Source organism: Gadus morhua, chromosome 12 (assembly GCF_902167405.1).
Source record: "Gadus morhua chromosome 12, gadMor3.0, whole genome shotgun sequence".
Taxonomy (NCBI): Eukaryota; Metazoa; Chordata; class Actinopteri; order Gadiformes; family Gadidae; genus Gadus; species Gadus morhua.
In genome coordinates this window covers 17,423,714-17,443,945 of record NC_044059.1, presented here as the reverse complement: position 1 = coordinate 17,443,945, position 20,232 = coordinate 17,423,714, and the positions used below count along the sequence as shown (strand labels likewise).

General features: G+C 46.2%; 1 protein-coding gene across 2 annotated transcripts in view; it reads right to left on the bottom strand.

The window, feature by feature from the left end:
• plpp3 (phospholipid phosphatase 3) overlaps positions 1–20,232 on the bottom strand; it is a 33,960-nt gene that overhangs the window by 4,029 nt on the left and 9,699 nt on the right. The window contains exons 2-6 of one of the 2 annotated variants that reach the window (XM_030371904.1): positions 11,781–11,938; positions 9,057–9,149; positions 8,723–8,910; positions 8,545–8,602; positions 5,356–5,532 (exon numbers count right to left, since the gene is read on the bottom strand). In XM_030371904.1, coding sequence (XP_030227764.1) covers positions 5,356–5,532; positions 8,545–8,602; positions 8,723–8,910; positions 9,057–9,149; positions 11,781–11,938 — 674 coding nt within the window. Of the gene's footprint in view, positions 1–5,355; positions 5,533–8,544; positions 8,603–8,722; positions 8,911–9,056; positions 9,150–11,780; positions 11,939–12,578; positions 12,734–20,232 lie in introns of both variants that reach the window. The other variant, XM_030371905.1, reaches the window with a different exon arrangement.

The window sequence follows — 20,232 nt, the reverse complement described above, 5'->3', positions numbered from 1 at the left end:
GGGGAGACCTGGCATTTTGTGACCTTTACTGGTGACCTTTCAATGACAGAAATCATTTGGCAGTATGTCTGTATCTCCCATTAAAACAACCAGACACGAACCATCTTCCCAGTCTCCAATGAGCACTGTTCAAGTCTGTTCGTTTTGTGCATGTACGTGAATGCATACTATGTGTATGTGCGTGCAACTCACTCCTGGTCCATTGTGTTCAAAAGGCTGAGTGTGCAAAGTTGGCTATGACGGGACAAGGGGGAGAGTGCGCTCTTTAATGCCGTTTAGCTGGAAACAAGCCAGCGGGAACCTCTGGTCTCAGCAGCAAAATTTGTGCGAGCTCTTTTTAAGTATGTGTATGTTTGCGTATTCAAATTCATGTTCTTGTGAGTTCATGTTTCGAATCAATCAAAATGTGGTTTCCCCAAATGAGGTCACATCTGAGCAATGTCAAATGTGAGTCACAAAGGAAGTGATTGAGCTCAGGAAGTGCAAACATAAGAAAAACAAAATAAAGACCTTGTGCTTTAGAGGGGAAAAGTAACAATTGCAGTAGATTTAGACACTTTTTAGTCAACAACTGTGTAGAATCTCCCACATCCTTGTTCTTTACTGAAAACCAAAGTAAAGTGAGGTTGTTGGGTTCCATTGTGTTGGCGAAGGGTTATCAAGCAGCCATTTGGGACTATAATGACCACCAGACACTGACTGGCCTACGATCTAGCGGCTTTCACTGTTTTCTTTGTGTCTCTGTCTGTTTTTAAGAGGACATGAGAGCAGCAGAGAAAGAGGAAGACAGGAAACAAACAACCCTTGGCTGAGCGTTGTGTCTGACCTGACTCCTCGACCCTCCTCCATCTCTGATGGTGACAATGAACCCTGTAAATAAACCAACACCACCCCTACGCTTTCTCTCTCTTTCTCTCTGACAGCTGCTTCCTGTTTGACTTAAGTCTCGCTTGACCTTCACCATACCCCTCGTGGAAAACTGGGTCAGAGTGGATGGCCAATTGTGACAGGGAACTTCCTGGCTTATCCCAGAGTTAACTGAGGCGTTGCTCCGGCAGTTATTTCCATCATTTTGTTTTGAGCTATTTGATTATCCAATAAATGTATGTGTTAAACCAAATTCCAACACCATGTCAATTGAATGATAAAGTGTGAAAATTGAACCCAGGGTCTTTTTCGGTATGAAGACCCATAAAATAAGCCCACCAGACACTTTTTTTCGTCGATAATCGAGTATAGAGCTTGCCCGCGAATGCCCGGAGCAATGTAACAGCACAAATGGCTTCCATTATATTGGCTACCACTAATATTGCTCAAAGGTCCATGTTTCCAGGAAGTCCACACAAGTCGATTATCGGCTACCGTAAAAAATATAATTGATAATGAAAATTTAACTTAACATTCTCCCCTCTTGATAAATTGTTGGCACCTCTATTATATTATTTACAGTAGCCGGTAATCGACTTGTGTGGACTTCCTGGAAACATGGACCTACCGGCAAGGCACAGACTTGGAAAACAGTCTTCTTTAATAAACTCCCAGTACTATAACTAAGTTGTTAATGCTTATTTTTATGTGTAGGGACCCTAGTCATGCTACTGTGGAGGTTTGGTGATATTTTGAGCAATATTAGTGGTTAAAAAATCTAGATTTGGAAGCGTTCACACCACCCCTAGCCAATATAATGGAAGCCATTTGGGCTATTGATCAAACCAGAGTATGGTCATTTTGTCTGATTGACCATCCATTTTCTCGAATTTTAGCTGGGGTTTTTCTGTGGGGGTAATTTAAGCTTTATTGAGGATCTCAGGCACCCAGGTTTAATACCTTTTGGTCTGTCCCCCATGATCCTCCTTCTAGTCCTGTGCAATGCTCTCAGAGGAAAGGAGGAGCAGGAGCAGCTCAGCAGAGAAGTGCTACCAGATGTTGGTTTCCCCTTACAGTGGGGAAATCAGAATGGGAGTGAAGTATCGTAAAACTGAACCCACTGTTCCAATCAGCAGGGGTTGGACTGCGCTTTTGTGTGTGTGTGTGTGTGTGTGTGTGTGTGTGTGTGTGTGTGTGTGTGTGTGTGTGTGTGTGTGTGTGTGTGTGTGTTTCACATGCTGGTTTACCCATAACAATACAATAAATGTGTACTTGGTTGAGGCATTAATGATGTGCATGCATGTTTGTGTGAGCGTGTGTGTGTCTGTTTGTGTGTGTTATTGTGTGTGTGTATGTGTGTCTATATGTCTGTGTGTGTCTGCAGTGTCAATGTTATGAATATGGTTGGGTAAGGGGGGGTATGGGTTGGGTATGGGTTGTGTGTGTGTGTGTGTGTGTGTGTGTGTGTGTGTGTGTGTGTGTGTGTGTGTGTGTGTGTGTGTGTGTGCGCGTGTGTGCGCGTGTGTGCGCGTGTGTATGTGCTAATCAGTGAGTTACCTCATAGTCTGTGCATGGTTAGGTATGCATGCGTAGTATGTACGAGGCCCCTGTCGGTGGGTTCTCAATGAGTGTGTGTAGAGGTGAAGTCTTCCAGGAGCTACGCCTAGCTGCAGTCTTGCTATTCCCTTGTTCATTCAACCCCTGCCTGATTCCAATAATCCTATTGAACCTACAGATCTTGGATCCTGAAAAGGTACCTAAAAAGTGGTGTGATTAGCCGTTACAAGCCGTTTTGGAAATCTGCCCCTTATGACATCACAGGTGGGCGTGTCCACTTAGATGTGTGCTGGATAGATCCGTCAACCAGCCTACCCAGTGGACTGTAGCAAACGTTGCTCATCTATCCGTCACACATCTAGGTGGACACGCCCAACTGTGATGTCATAAGGGGCTGATTTCTAAAAAGGCTCGTAACTGCTAATCACACCACACCTGGTGGCATGTCATGGGACCTTTAAGTCGCAGTATTTTGTCACATGCACCTATGTCTGTGTGTGTGTTTGTGTTTGTGTGTGTGTGGGTGTGTGCGTGTTGGTATATGTGTGTGTGGTGTGTGTGTGTGTGTGTGTGTGTGTGTGTGTGTGTGTGTGTGTGTGTGTGTGTGTGTGTGTGTGTGTGTGTGTGTGTGTGTTTCGGCTCTGCCATGGTCAGCCAGAGGCAACATTACCAGTTCTGTTCAATAAATCTCCCCACGCAAACAGTTTGTTTGTGTGCATGTGTGTGTATGTGTGTGCGCGTGTGTCTGTACCGTAGGCATGTCCATATGGGCGTGGGTTTCTTTATTTTTCCCAGAGACAGCATAGTTTACCTAAGCCTGCTGTGCAGTAAGCGCCCAAGCAGCCAAATAAAAAAAATAAAATAATTAACAGCCTTATTCCTCGTTCAAAGCCTAATACCCTCTCTCGTCCCTCTCCCTCTCCTTTCCACCATCACCTCCGTTTAACTCTCCTTGGCACCGGCTGGCGTAGCTTAATGATGACGGTTAACGGCAGTGGAGGGCCGTCAGGGCCAGCAGGGTCTTCTCTGCTGGCCCTGTCAAAATCGAAATAATATCTATATATAATTTTTTTCAAAATTACATTAATTTGTGTCTGAACGCATCTTACTTCCCAATTTCTTCTGAGGCTGAGCTCAGCTGAATTACGCATCACTAGGTTACATGGACCAGCAGGCCCAGCACTAAAAGTATTGCTTTTGCTGAAGCTGCCACCTCCCATTGGATTATAAATTTCACTGACGTGTGTAATCAGCCAATCAAATGTTGATGTGGAGTAATAGAACTCCCCCAGGGCCCAACAATAGTGCCGGCGCTGGCCCCCGGTGATGTCATCAGCGAATTTTGAATTGTTGGCGGTACTGAGTTGATAGTGAACTACTATGGCTACCGCCTTCACAGCACCTAGCGATCCTGTTTCTGATCTCCTTCGTTTGCCTTTTTCAAGGCGATCGTTTGGAGAGAAGACAGTTTTAATTTCAAGAGGAAGACCTACACCGAAGCTGGATGGGCTGACCCAGGCCAGTAAAGGTTTTGTGTGGCACTCTACAGAGTGCAACTACAGCCACTATGACTGGCTAACGGCTAGCACCGTTAAGAACAAGCAATTCTGCTGGCCGTGTTTGCTGTTCAACATCAGCGAGGGGACATGGAACAGTGCCGGATTTAGCAGTCTTAACAGCTTCACCAAGGCCATGGGTGATGGGTGAGTTATACTTTGCACTGTATTGGAGCGATAATGTTGTCGTGGTACTTTAGTTTAAAACACATTTTTTGTAATGGTTGGAAACACAAACATATTGCTGGAATTTGGGCAGTAGGCTTAATGGTAATGCTGTGTGTGGATGCCGTTTAGTAAGCAAATTGAATGAACCCGTTCACTACTAATCCTGTGGGTTTAATATTCTGGCTGGAATAGCTGTTGTAAAATATCTGGCATAAAGGCCTACATGTATGTTTCATTTTTGTCCATGAACTGGCATTGCACTAGTAATACTGTCGCTATAGGCTACTTTATTGAATCCGTTGAGGTTGCGAAAACACTTGTTTTTGTGTCATGTGTGTGATATGCAATCTGGTTGCGGAGTAACATAAGGAAAGATCAGATGGTGATGCTGCATTACTCTAGCTCTGCTGTAATGCAAAGTGGTGTGCGTGTGCGCTGTTGTTGTTGCTGAAGATCAACTGTCTTGTTGTGGATGTTACGCAGTAGCGCATATTGTGGCTGTGTTGGCTGTATCGGCACCTAATATGACATTTGCGTGCATGTCTGAGTGTTTGGAGGTTGGCCGTTGATGGAGTTCGTTACTGAAGGCCCTGACTTAAACCCCACGGTACGCTACTGGTTAACGGAAATATGGCGACTGCCATGACGGTATGTCACCATGACTATATGTCAACAATAAAGGGAGGAAGTGTGTAGTAAAATATAGGACTTAACAAACAAACAAACAAACAAACAAACAAAACACACACACACACACACACACACACACACACACACACACACACACACACACACACACACCACACACACACACACACACACACACACACACACACTCACACACACACACACACACACACACACACACACTGGCTTGGTTCCCAGCAATGTGTTCTTCATTATAGGGAATCAGATTCTCCTCACTTCACTGCCTAGTCTGTTTTTCAGAGCGAGCGATAGACAGCAGTTCGGAGAACGGTTGGCGTATAATGAAAATGCAATAATAATACAAAGAGCCATGTGGGGGGGGGGGGGGGGGGGGGGGGGGGGGGGGGGGGGGGGGGGGGGGGGGTGGGGAATAAGCGTTTTTAAAAGGGGTTCCTCAATGCTTGGGAGAGAGGCATTACAATGAGGTTCAGAGTTCAACATGGTGGAGGCTGAGTGTGTTCAGTACTGCCACGCATCAGTAAACAGGCGATTCACTCACTGTGCAGCAGGCCACCAGGGCCCCCTGGAAGAAGCCGGCCAGCACGTCGGTGGGGTGGTGCTTGTGGTCGGAGACCCGCGAGAGGCCCGTGTAGAAGGCCATCATCAGCAGGGTGAACTGGAGCAGGGGCCGCAGGAGCCGCGCCCCGCGCCACGTGAACCTGGACTGAAGGTAGAACTGCAGGGAGGGCGGAGGAGAGAGAGAGAGGGATAATAATGTTTATTGGTGGTTAGAGAGGTCCCCCCTTCACTTTAGGCGTCTTTGAGTGTTATTAATTATTATTATTCTTCATGTTTAACCTCTGTTTTCCTTTTATTCCTAGTCTGTTTTACATAGTTTTGAATGATGACTATATGCTCTGTAAGGTGACCTTGGGTGTCTTGAAAGGCGCCTCTAAATTAAATGTATTATTATTATTATTATTATTATGAACAACATAATGAATGACTGTAACTTAAGAATTATTTTCTCATTCTGAATGTGGATTTCTGAGTGCCGACATCCCTGAGCAATACTGGTTCGATATTACGTTTCCCGTTGAACACCTGGAAGAACATGTTTATATCAATTAGCCTTCAATGAATGTGTTGCAACCCTTGGGTGTGTGTGTGTGTGTGTATGTGTGTGTGGTATGTAGTGTGTGTGTGTGTGTGTGTGTGTGTGTAGGTGTGTGTGTGTGTGTGAGTGTGTGTGTGTGTGTGTGTGTGTGTGTGTGTGTGTGTGTGTGTGTGTGTGTGTGTGTGTGTGTGTGTGTGTGTGTGTGTGTGTGTGTGTGTGTGTGTGTGTGTGGTATGTAATGTGTCTGTGGTGTGTGGGTGTGTGTGTGTTTGTTTCGGTGTCTGACCGTTTTAAAATGAATCAAAGGAGGGATGCCCAGCAGACCCACAGAGAGAAAGACACACACACACACACACACACACACACACACACACACACACACACACACACACACACACACACACACACACACACACACACACACACAGAGGATAAACGACTAACACAAACTAAGCAACACAAACCACGGCCCTCTGAGAGACTTGACTGAACCTATACTTCCCAGCTGCACAAACAGCACAACCAAAGAGAACACACACACACACACACACACACACACACACACACACAGGCAGGAATAGTGAGGTCAACACAGGTTTCTCACCACTCTCAAATCCTCTTCCACCACTTCCTGTCTCTCACACCCGGCAAAGAGGGGTTAGGGCAGAGCTAGAGAGCAGGTTGCAGCCAAGGTCAAGCCTCTTCCCCTCCTCCCCCTAGCCATCCTCCTCCCTCAATCAAGGGCTCTCTCTCTATTCGCCCAGACGAACAATACTACTTTAGACAACCCCCCCTCCCATCCTGCTCCTTCAGTAGATGTTGCCCCCCCCCACACAGACTATGAGACCGACTGCATTGGTCTGATCCTTGATGCAAACGAGGAAGCGCCCCCCTCCCATCCTCCACCGCCCATCTGCTCCAGGGATGTTTGGAGCGCAGGCTTCCTCCGCCCGCAGGTTCCCAGGTACGGGACCGGGCCACGTCCCGATAGGCCTTGTAGAGGCTTCTGTTAGGTACTCTGCATCCCAACCGCTTCACTTCCTGCTAACCAGGGGAAAATATCACATTCCCCTTGATACAATATTTTCAATCTGTTAAAAACCACCCTTTTTATAGGTCGGTTTATAGGTTTGTTTAACCGTGGCAACCTAGGCCATTCACGGCTAGCCCAAACACAGATAGCAACAATGTTTCAAATCAAATACACAAACACGGCACAATGAGATAAGGAAGTCTGTCCTTTGAACAGTTCTGGTCTCAACAAGCTCCTCGTTGCTCAGTACCAAGACACATCCTCGTCTGCCTGCTCTTCATCACACACACACACCCACACATACACACACACACACACACACACACACACACACACACACACACACACACACACACACACACACACACACACACACACACACACACACACACACACACACACACACACAGTACTCTGGCATCTGCCTCTCTGACCAGCCGGCTCTTGGGAATCTGCTGTGCATCCCAAAGGGACCGTTACACTTGAATAATACAAAAAAACAGAAGGAGCCCGGGCAGATTCCCATGGTGGAGGACACGTAAGAGAGACAAGCAGTCTGGCGGTTTTTGGAAAAATCCCACTCCCTCCCTCCTACCCAGATCTCTTTCTATATCTCTTTCTCTCTCTCTGACTTAAAGGGGTTTCAAATAGCGGAAATGAAGAAAGTCATGCACACATCAGAAAAGGGCATGTTTTACAACAAGTACGCCCCCCCCCCCCCCCCCACACACACACACACACACACACACACACACACTGTAATCCACATCTCTCTCTGGAGTTCACACCACAACGTGAGACAAAGCATAGCTGTGGTGAGGATTGGTTACTTGACAAACATGCTTGCGGGGGCTGCTTCGGCTACTCTGCCACCGCCCTGCTTCGCTGTCTGTGTGTCTGTCTGTCTGTCTGTCCATCTGACTGACATGTCGGTAGGCTTGAGCTCTGCTGAGGTAAGCCACAGGAACAACACAGCCCTGAAGGAGACACTTTGTGTTTGCATTAGACGCTAGCATTCCCTCGCCCGCTCGCTCACACACACGCTCCAATCGGGGCGACTGCGTCAGCCGAATTTTCCGTTCAGTATGTTGGAGCACCGCTCGCCAGATGTGCCAGTGAGCGGTGAGCTAAGTCGACAGCGCCGGGTGATCAGTGGGTGCTAGCCTGAACTGTCCCAGTTAGAACAGCCTTCCCAGGACAGAGATGAGGCTCCCGAGGACAGAATTGAAGCTCCCCAGGACAGAGCTCAGGCTGAGGGAAAACCAGGGCCCGCATTGTTGAGCTTGGAATGTCACCCTTGGATGACAAATCTAAAGTAGGGTTTTGTTTTTTCTCCATTAATCTCTCTCTCTTTCACCTTCATTACTGTGCGACTCTCTCTCCTGCATGGTCCCCCTATGGTTTTGCTCTCAGCACAGCTTTCCTTCTATGGTCTGGAAACTACATTGGATTCCCTCTTTTACAGCTTTGTTATGGCCTTGTACTCTCTCAGCCTCAGTCTCTCTCTCTCTTGCTCTCTCTCTCTCTCAGACACATATTTGCAATGTGTCTGTGTGTGCGTATGTCTGTGTTGTTAAGCTAGCAGGATCAATACTTACAGCCAGGTACAGCATTGTGTACATCGAAAACGAGGCATGTCCAGAGAAGAATGATTTTCTGGGGAGAAAAAAATGATTGATATAATCACATTTAGTGTGCATACATACATGACCCAATGTGTTACCAACATGCCCCTGTGTGTTACACATGGCTGCATGTAGGTTGTTGCATACACACCTGGCCTCCTGTACTTTGCTGTCCCGGCCAAGGCAGGTATAGACGGTGATGTAACCCAAAGAGCAGTTGATGGTGGAAAAGTCCGGCTGGCAGACGTCCAGGAAGTGGGGCCTCATGCGACCCACCGACACCTTGGCTATGTCCGTGAAGGACTGGCTGACTGCGCAGCCAAAGATGAACACACCCACCTGAACCCACACACAACAACCAAATATATCATTTTTACATGGAACATAACTGTCTTCCTATTACGTCATGGTGAAGTCATGTAGCATTTGTTTGTGTCCATCCATGAAAAGCTGCATTTCCTTTTCCCAGCATCACGACGACTGACCTGTTTGTAAAGAGCGGACACGTAGGGGTTCCCCACAAACGATTTGGTTCCCTCGTGGAGGCTGTGGATCCTATAGCACTCCCCAATCACTATCTATAAAGGCAAGGAGATCACATGAGTGTGAGTGGATGCAAACCTGATGAGTTGGTGAATAACAGGGTCACAGCCCATGTGGGGAAAAACGCCTAGTTTAGAGAGTAAAAGTTCCTGCCGTGTTAGCACTCTGATTTTGTGGCATTATAGTGTTTCTAATCGGACACATCATCAGCCACATTAGCCTATTGGATATAATCCCAGACAGATGGCTCAAAACATTGACAAGGACTTTTACTCTCCAAGCCTGGAATGCTCATCTCTGATTAAAGCAAAAGTCAAAGAAAGAAGATTGTGATGAATCCTGTGCTGTTCGTGGAGTAGTTCCAGCTGCGGCAGCATGCGTTTTAAAAGAAAGCTCCTTAGGCGGTTATGACAACATTGTTTGTGCAATAATTTTGGGAGAGTGGATGAACAGAGTATGGGTTAAAAGGCACACATACAAACACAAAGAAAGAGACGGAGGGATGGACAGGCAGACAGACAGACAGACAGATAGATAGACTGGTAGACAGAATGAGTATGGCCTGCCTTTCCCACAGGCAGTATGTTGATGATTGATTGATGGAAGCATTGTTTTACCACTTGGTTTATGGAATCCAGCATGGGATGAGTAAAGCAGTAAAGGAGGGAAGATAGTACTAAAATAAAAATAGTCCATGTCTCCTGGTTTCAAATGTAAACTGTTTAGCTACAGGACGAACAATGGCAAGCTAAAAATTATTATTCTTTTGCAGCATTTAAATCTGTTACAAAAAAAACATCTGGTAGAATGTAAAGCCAAGCCTTTGGGAATTGTGCTGTCTTAACATTGTCTAGGGGTGCCTTGCTCGGTTAATCTTTTCAAATGCCCCAGAAAAATGATGACATGTCCATCACTAACCAAGCAAAGAATGGAGTCAAGACCCAATGTTCAATCTATGGTCTGACCCAATTGCCCTTCTCAGTCTTTTGCGTCGATGCAGGTATGTGCATGTTTATGTCTGTCTTTTCTTGTCTATGTTTGTATGTGTGTGCTTGTGTTTGTGCACATGCCGACAGGGTGGTCAGAATGCAGGCTTGGAACCAATTTAAATAAACATTGGAGTCTATGTGTGTGCTTTTTCTCTTGGGGATGTAGCGATGGCAAACATACATTTTAAAGAATTTGACGGAAATACAAATGTCGGTAGATAAAATTAATCAATCAATAAATTGATATATCTATCTGTCTACCTGAATTGTCTTGTTGGTATTTGTACTCCCTTTATCCTATCTCTCTCTCTTTCTCTCTCTCTCTCTCTCTCTCTCTCCCTCTCTTATCTCCCTCAGTGGGTCTGTGTGAATGTGTGTGTGCTTCGCTTTAGCGGTAGTGAAAGCCACTAATGGAATACTGATGCAGCAAACAGGACAGCTTAAGCCACACATGATAATGTGAGAATTTACATACAGCCACACATGGATGGCACACACACAAACACACATAAATAAGTGTGTGAATATGTGTGTCACTGCTTTTTATATTGGTGGCATTAAAACAGTGTCTTGGTCTGCTGTGTGTGTGTGTGTGTGTGTGTGTGTGTGTGTGTGTGTGTGTGTGTGTGTGTGTGTGTGTGTGTGTGTGTGTGTGTGGGTGTGAATGTGTGTGTGTGTGTGTGTGTGTGTGTGTGTGTGTGTGTGTGTGTGTGTGTGTGTGTGTGTGTGTGTGTGTGTGTGTGTGTGTGTGTGTGTGTGTGTAGGCCACCATGCACAAGTATCTCATGATTCCACTAACCCCAACCAAGCTTCTAATGTATAGCCTGGTGACTGCAGAGAGTGAAACAGAGAGAGCTCACTCTCAGATGAATGTGCTCTCTGACTGAAACCCATTCGTTTTTACTAGCTTTTCTTTTAAAGGGTAGTTATTTTTCAATTGAATGTTTCTTTATTAGAGTCTCACTTTTTTTAAGACGTTGGAGGACTTGATGACATTTGCAATTTCTTTATTATGCATGAATGCCATTTTACTCATAAAGTATATATCCTAAAATACTTTTTTTTGTTAGCTTAATAAGATGAAAGCCTCAGTCTTTGAGTTAAGGACGACGAGGAGTGGGGAGAGGGCATGATACATTTAGCCACGGATTGAAAAAGGGCAAAGGTGATGGGGCAGGCATTGGGGGCATGAGAAGGGCTGGTTCTTACATGCATGCATACATGCACGGCACACCATCACACAGACAGCTTCCTATTACAGATGGAATGAGGTTAAAGACAGTTGTTTATTCAGAGACATTTAAATGACAATGCAAGGATATTGAAGAAGGAAGTCAGACAGACAAGAAAAGAGAGACACATCATACTCTACACGGAAAGAACAGAAGCACTGCATGCAAGGAGATAAAAGACTAGAATATATATGCATATATATATATATATATATATATATATATATATATATATATATATATATATATATATTTATATATGTGTTATGGTTAATCATTAATGATCTCGTTATATGCAAGAAAGCTGAATGTTATTATATTACTAATTCCGTAAGATCTACTGTGAAGGCCAGAAAAATATATATGAATGGTCAAGGAGGGGCAGAGATAGGGAGAGTAGAGGAAAAGGTAGATAAGAGGTTGGTTTCTATGTACGTAGACTTACAAAAAAAATGGCAATGAGAGTGCCAGCAGCACAAAGCACGGCGTCGCTTATGGTTTCTCCGATTTTATAGGGGTAGCGGATGGACTCGTCTGTACAGTAAAACCCGCGCTGGTACGGCCTTATGGTGCTAGTCTCAATGATGAGGAAAGGCAGGCCAGCTACAACAGACACAAAGAAAGGGAGAGAGAGGGAGAACAAGGGAGAGCCAAAGAGAGACAGAGACAGTGAGAGAGAGAGGAAAGGTAGAATGATCACAGAAATCGGATCGTGACACACACAGACACACAGAAAGAGAGAGAGAGAGTGAGAGTGAGAGTGAGAGTGTGAGAGAGAGAGAGAGAGAGAGAGAGAGAGAGAGAGAGAGAGAGAGAGAGAGAGAGAGAGAGAGAGAGAGAGAGGAGAAGAAGACATAAAAGCAACAGGTCAGTGACACAGGACACAACAGAGGGATCGGGGGAGGGGGAGTCAGTTGGGGAAAGGGAGCACCCTGGCAGCAGAGGATCATGGGATACGGCAGGGTTTTGAGGCTGGAGGATGTCCAAAGAGGTGTAATTTCAAATTGATCAACCAATTTCAAATATGAGGAGGAATTCCTTGATTCTTCAAAAGAAAATCACGATCTTACACCTATCTTCAGCAGCAAGTCTGGATTAAATTTGAAGAATTTTTGCACCTTTTTTCCCATCCGTCCATACACCTCTGGCCCCACCCCCCCAGTTCCCCTCCGGTGATCAGGCTGCTGTACTGCTTGAGCGGGTGCTCAGCCCGGCGCGGTCGGGCTATGTTGGGGTGACTTACAGACACCACGGGCAGTGTGAGCCCCACACCGATCAGCATGGAGGTGGGGACCGTGCTGCCCTTGTAAGGATAGCGCAGACTGCTGTCGCTGCAGTAGAAGCCCCTCTGGTAAGGAGGGACAGAGCTCCTTTGCAGCACCAGGCTAGGAAGCATGACTACACGTACACACAAACAGACACACACATACACACATGCACAGATACGGACAAGCATCCATGTGTTGCAAAAGACAAACACACACACACACACAAACACACACACACACACACACACACACACACACACACACACACACACACACAGACACACACACACACACACACACACACACACACACACACACACACACACACACACACACACACACACACACAACCACCCATGACCGTAAATTAGCACACATACAAAACTGGTAAATCAGATTACAAGTACACTCATTTCCTTTAATGGCCGAGCAGCTAACAGCCCATACCACCCACTTACCTGTAAACCCGGGAGAAGATCTTCACATCAGCACACATTAATCAACAAACAAAAATTAAGATGTGTGTGTGTGTGTGTGTGTGTGTGTGTGTGTGTGTGTGTGTGTGTGTGTGTGTGTGTGTGTGTGTGTGTGTGTGTGTGTGTGTGTTTGTGTGTGTGTGTGTGTGTGTGTGTGTGTGTGTGTGTGTGTGTGTGTGTGTGTGTGTGTGTGTGTCTGTGTCTTATGGCAAGCACTAAATGGGCTATTTACACAGCTTAACATCTCCTGCTGCTCCTGTTGACAATCAAAGTTATCGTTAGCATTAGCATTAGCACAAACACCCCCCTCTTTTGACAGAGCAAACGCATTCTGACACCCAAGACCCAAAGGGGGTTGGGGCTCCTTTAGCAGACAAAAGCTAATAATGCTTGCATCAGTGTTGTGTGAAAATTAGTGGGCAATTATGGTATGCAGGGGATGGAGGGGGCCTTTCCAAGAAGAGTGATGATTTTTGTATTACCTTTAAGGTTAACTTAGCATTGAATTTGAAGTCTTTGAAGCCTTGCTTGACACATAAGCATTGAGTGGTGCATAACCGAGCCCACTAATTCAGCTCTGTAGTTTCTTAAACCACTGAAACCTACACACACGCACACAAACACACACGCATGACCACAAACGCATGCACACATACACATACACACGGCTGCTCAATACCTTAGTCATTAAAGTGTCACTACTAAACAGGGGTGGGCTCACCAGCGTTGAACATACACACTTATAAAAACACACATCGAGACCCCCCAACCACTAACACACACACAAACTCACACATACTGCACACATCAACTCCATGCAGTCACAATATAAATAAATACATATCTCCGAATCAAAGAAACACAAACACAGCAATGCAAACTACGGCTCTGCCGGTAGGAGTTTCCCTGTGAAATCTGTGAATAGGCAAAAAACAACGGAAAAGTCTGGGCTCCGGGCGACCACCCAACTATAAAATGAAGGCGAAGCATAATATTCCCTATGCATGTGTGCCTGATGCAGGTTCACGTGCACGCTTCACTGATGTGGTCGAAGCGGTTAGCTCCTATAGTATGGACATTTGGGCTAATGAGGGCTGTTCCCAACTGGGCTGCAAAACCTCTGCATTCAGCATAGAGAGAGAGTGAGAGAGAGAGTGAAAGAGAGTTAGATTGAAAGAGTGAGCGAGTGAAAGTGAAAGAGAGAGAGAGAGAGAGAAAAAAGAGTGAAAGTGAGAGTGAGAAAGGGAGAAAAGGGAGAGCGACCACATAAAATGGGCTTATTAACATATTCAGTTTGCCCTAACTTCCGTAACTTTGCTTCATGGGAAAAAAATGATATCATGTTGGCGCCTCAAAGGGAAATATACATGGTGTTGAAAGATATGTCACAACACATCAGTCCACCATAGAGAAAAACGTGTGTATCACAGTTTTTGTTTACATTGATAAACTTAAAAGGAAAAAACCTTTGCGGGCATTTGGCAAAAAACAACACACACATGGGAATTATTCAGAGGCATTTATTGTTCTATGTAGATGTTCCAGAAGGTAGGCTGAAACATATTTCTGTTTGTTACAGCCCCTTTGGTTGCCTCACACCCACACACACCCACACAAACCCACCCACCCACACACCCACACACACACACACACACACACACACACACACACACACACACACACACACACACACACACACACACACACACACACACACACACACACATTCACCCCAACAGACAGACCCTGATGCCTCAGGTGTCTAAACTACTAGATCAATAACGATCAATGATGAAGATCCCCAGCCCCCCCCCCCCCCCCCCCCCCACCGTCTCCCTGGTGTGTGTGTGTGTGTGTGTGTGTGTGTGTGTGTGTGTGTGTGTGTGTGTGTGTGTGTGTGTGTGTGTGTGTGTGTGTGTGTGTGTGTGTGTGTGTGTATGTTTGTGTGTGTCAGCTGGTTTTTGGCATCAGTTCAGAGTGGTGGGCAGGAAGCAGGATGGGTGCTGATACTGACACCTTTAAAAACAGGGCTGAGAGCTGTGTGGACAGAGCTCAGAAAGGTCCGGTGTTAGTGTATGGGAATCTAGTTCTCGGGAAGGAGAATTTGTTGTTGTTGCATTGCAGGGATGAGCTGGGAGAACCCCCCCCCCCCAAGACATCAGACATGCAGTCCATATATGTATACATATGGCAAGGGGGTTTGTGATCTATGAGGTAAGCAAACTTCTCGGGTTTTGGTGTGGGAGGTCTCACATCCTCTAGTCTCTGGGCTCCGCTACTACTGTCTGCTTTCGCACTGTCTCTCCCTCCCCCTGGGTGATTCATATGGAAATGAGAACTGAAAGTGAAAGAGGGTTTGAGGCTTTACCCCTGAAAACTGGTTCTCACCCTCACACTCCTACGTGCACTTTGCGCACATCAGGCACACTTGAAAACACACATACACACACACACACACACACCTGTTTGCATAAAAAAATAACCATGGGAAACTGAAGAGGTGACCAGTAGAACGAGTGAGAAGGTGATGTATGTGTGTGTGTGTGTGTGTGTGTCTGTGTGTGTGTATGTGCGTGCGTGTGCATATGCTTGTGTGTGTGTATGTGTCTATGTGTGCGTGCGTGCGTGCGTGCGTGCGTGTGTGGGGTTTCAAAACAAGCTTGTGAGATAGGGCGCAAGAGTGAGCACTTCAACACTCATCTATTAAGGTGTTATGAAAGCCTCACTGTGTGCATGCTGCTGTCCTGCTGGCTGGGTGCTGGCAGCCCCAGGATGCCAGGCCGCTCTGTGCAGCGCGCCGTGCCATCTCCATGAAAACAGGCCGGAATGTAGCATTCTCCTCATACCGAGGCGGGTGGACTGGACCCAGAGGAGCGCACACACACACACACACACACACACACACACACACACACACACACACACACACACACACACACACACACACACACACACACACACACACACACACACACACAGACCCCTCATGGTTTCTGAGCCCCGAAACTCGTGAACCCCCTCCCTGCCAAACATTAAACACACATCCACTGCCTCACCACCACCACCGCTCTCTCTCCCTTCCTCTCTCGTGAAGCAAGCAGGAAGAAATATGGCCTCCCATATGTCAGTGGGGAAGAACGAAGAGTGAGCGACCTTAATGATAGCACTGAGCCGGAAAAAAATAAAAATAGAGAGAGAGAGAGACAGAGAGAGAGAGAGAGAGAGAGAGAGAGAGAGAGAGAGAGAGAGAGATGGGGCCAGCTGAGAGGCACGATCAGGGAGAGAGATAAAAAGACAAAGAGCTGGAAAAAACAAAGGTGGGCCCCGTCATTGGCGAGAGGCCGGTGGTGCGTCAGTGTATTAAAAACAACTCATTTACAAGCTCTTTCATGGGGTGTTGGGGGTTGCCCACAATCAGACAAAGACCCCCCCCCCCCCCCACACCTCAAGAAAACATCCTTCCCGGACGGTCTGGCCGAAGAGTGCCAAGACAACCGCACGGTGATGAATAACCAAGCTTCAGCCACACCACCCTGGCTTTTTTTTTGGAGGTAAAGAATGTTTTAAAAAGGGTCAATGTGAGGGCTTTTGCTTCAAGATGTGGAGCCCCTACTCCACTGCAGTTGAAGAACAGACATATGAAAACATCAGAGCTGAAGGGAGCTCTGATAAAGAAGAGAAAGATTATATGAGTCTGAAGTATAACCATGTCTAGTGAGGGGAAAAAGAACTGTAGTATGAGAGAAGTTAATGTACAGACATATTTCTATGGCTAGTTTACTATGTATGCATATACCGTGCTCCGGTCTTTGGTCTTTTCCAAATTACCAAATGAAAATATTGCAGATGGAATATGTGCATGGGTACATATTCGTATTATCATATTACAGGATACCTAATTATCATCCCAAAGACGTTATACACAGGTTATATTTCAAACTGCAATTCCCCTGCAAATATAAACGCAGTGGGTGCAATTGTGCCGAGGTATTTATTTATGTGTGTGTGTGGGTGTGTGTGTGTGTGTGTGCACCTTTTTCTTGTACAAGATTACCCTAGAGGCACCTTTGATTGGCTTTGGGGTTATATTTTGTGTGGTGAGAGAGATAGCACCTTACTAGTAGATTGCCCTGACCTTAGTTTGGAAATTCCTATTATAGTCTAATTATAGCTTAATTTCACTCAGCGATTGCATACATTTCTCTCAGCTAAATATGGCAAGAAAAAAAAAGTCTGGTGGGACAGAATCAGGTAATGGCGCGTTTCCACCGGAGGGTGCGGGTCGGTTCAGTTCGCGAAGGTGCGGCACGGATTGCGTTTCGACCATCAAAAGTGAGCGTGACCCGGACTGAGCCGCACTCGTCTCGCAGTACTCCTCCGCTGGGGTACTCCTCCGCTGGGGTACTGAGACGCCTGAAAGGTTGCTGGCAAGTTTGAGCTACACACTCCATCAGTTGGTTGGTCGACAGAATCGCACTTCAGTGCGACAGGGGGATAATAACAAACAAACATTATCCGCGAGGTATTTCTGGACAAAGGTTTTCGCAATAGTTTGCCGTCCTTCTTTGACGTCCTACATTGTTGGTCTTTGTTCATTGTGATCGTTCTTCTTTTTCCTTGAATTTATTAGCAGGCTACACTGTTTCAGGCTGCTATGAGGTCACGATGCTAACGCTGCCATGGCAATCGCCATCCGTCTTAAACCCCCCCCCCCCACCATAAGGGTACTGACGGCGGTGGAAACGCGAGCCGTAACTGAGTTGAGCCGAACCGCACCTTCACTACACCTTCACTACTAGCCGCACAGAAACGACCCGCACCCTCCGGTGGAAATGCGCAATAATAGAAATGTTCCCCACTGTATGCTACCATCCGCCAATAACCCACTTCATAGTTCTTTCGCTTCATTAATATTTTGATTTCCACATTAGTCTCTTGTCTTTTTCTCCAGACATGGTCTTCTTTCATGGTGGTCAAACTTTAGAGAAGTAGAACCACATCAAAACATCCTATCTCATAGCAAGAGGAGGGTGGGACGCTCCCGGGAGGGGGGGTCCGGCGAGAAGAAGGGCACAGTGTGTGAGAGGTTAATGGGAGGCGAGGAGAACAAACGTAGAGGAAAGGGTTTTGTGGTGCGTTATAATAGAGGATATCTGCCTCAAGTCGCACGGCAGCAAGCCCATGTGACCCAAGAGCCGGTGCGAGGGAGGGAAGGAGAAACTGACAGTGGGGTGAGGATTGAGGGGCGGGACAGGAAGATTTAAGGGGTTTTGTTGAGTCCATTGACCTGCCACTCAAGCAAACATTTCAACCTCCTGCCCCACTGCAATTCTTCCCACATTTAATGCATAGATCAGCTCACTTTAAAGCAAATAGTGGATTAACAGTACATATTTGTATGTAGGTGAGATAGAGAGGCTGAGAGAGAGAGAGGCTGAGAGAGAGAGAGAGAGAGAGAGAGATAGTGACAGAGAGAGGGACAGAGAAAGGGACAGGGATTGAGACAGAGCCAGGGAGAGAGAGAGAGAGAGAGAGAGAGAGGGATCTTGCTGTTGGACTCACCAGTTTGTTTGCTCGGACTTAACTAACTCACACAAGCCAAACACACATTTATATGTGTAGAAAATATACGTTGTCTTCTCTGTAAGCAAACCTTGAATTTCAGGGCAGTGGATATTGGATTTCTCATGAGTGGTGGGGTCTTAAGTGAGGAAAGACCCAGTACACATACAGATCTATTTTGAGCTCAAACTCTGCAATCATTATGCCTTTATTGGGACACATCCAATACCTATGGCTCTTAAAATTGTTGTCAGAGCTTCTGTGATGTGTGTGTAGCGAGTATTTCGGAAAATTCTTTACATTTATTCTCGGTGCAAGCGAGACCCATCTGAACCCAGCAAAGTGGGGGCATGAGTTGGCTTTGTATGAGTGTGTGTGTGTGTGTCTCGGTTGTAGTGTGTATGTATATCTGTTCACATAAGAATATGTAAATGTGGTTTTCTGTTGGCTCTTCCAGCACATCAGTTCCAAAACATGTTTCAGTTACAAAGCCCTTTTTCCAGCCGCAAAGAGGCTTTTAAAATGTTCTGGAGATCCAAATAAACAAAATCAGCCCTCATCCACCCCCAAGCCCCAGCTTCATCTACCAACCCATCAGTGACTGTTTAGGAATCACGTTCACACACAGACTAACACACACACACACATACATACACAGAAGCAGCTGAGGTCAGCAGAGCAGCGTACAGAGTGAATCCCTGTCTTTTTTTCCTATGTGTGTGACTGAGGGGCCGCAGGCAGAAGCATGTGCTTACTCAGAGAGATTTTTATTCACAGAAATAAATGCCTTTTACATGTGGCCACTTATTGGGACAAACCCTTGGGGGCTTTTTTAATCCATTTTCTTTAAGCAAAAGGCACCTGCAAGGGGAGTTTAGAAATGGAGGCCTCAAGTGCCAGTCCCTTTCAACAGGTCCCACTTAAGCTGTATAAAACAGCAGACATACCTCAAATCACTATTTAACTCTGCCACATTACCTTGTCAAACATACATAGTGTAAGATCTGTTATCAAGATGAATTCAGTGTATCGCCATCAAAAGCAAAGCCTTTAATGGACAACTGTCAGATGTTAACACGTTTCCTGTGTTGTGTTTCAGATTAAAGTGGGCACTATCAGGACAGGGAGTAGAGCCGTCCGGAGGTGGATCACAACGCCACAGGGAAATCCTAATGGTGGTGTCGGAGGATCAACAACAGCTGCATCTAAAAGGTTTTTTTATTGTTCCGACCTCTCCGTCGTATGCGGACTCCTCCGGCGGCGAGAGGTAGGAACAATGTAGCGTCGGAGAAATGACATGGACCCGAAGTGAACTCACAGCTGTCTACTGAAAACATCTTTCTCGAATGCCGCCTGTGTTTGTTGTTGCGGGGACGTAGAGGTCAACCGGAAGTGGCTCTATAACCAGTTGCTGAAAGGGCTACAGCGCCACCTAGGGTAGCGGATTCAGCCATGCTCCGGCCATTATCCGATCTCTTAAAGGCCATGCACGTTCGGATAATTTAAACGGTCCGTTCGGTATAAGGCCTAATCCGATCTAGCTGTCCCATGTAAACGCACTGACTCATTCAAGCGTTCTCAGAGAGAGAGT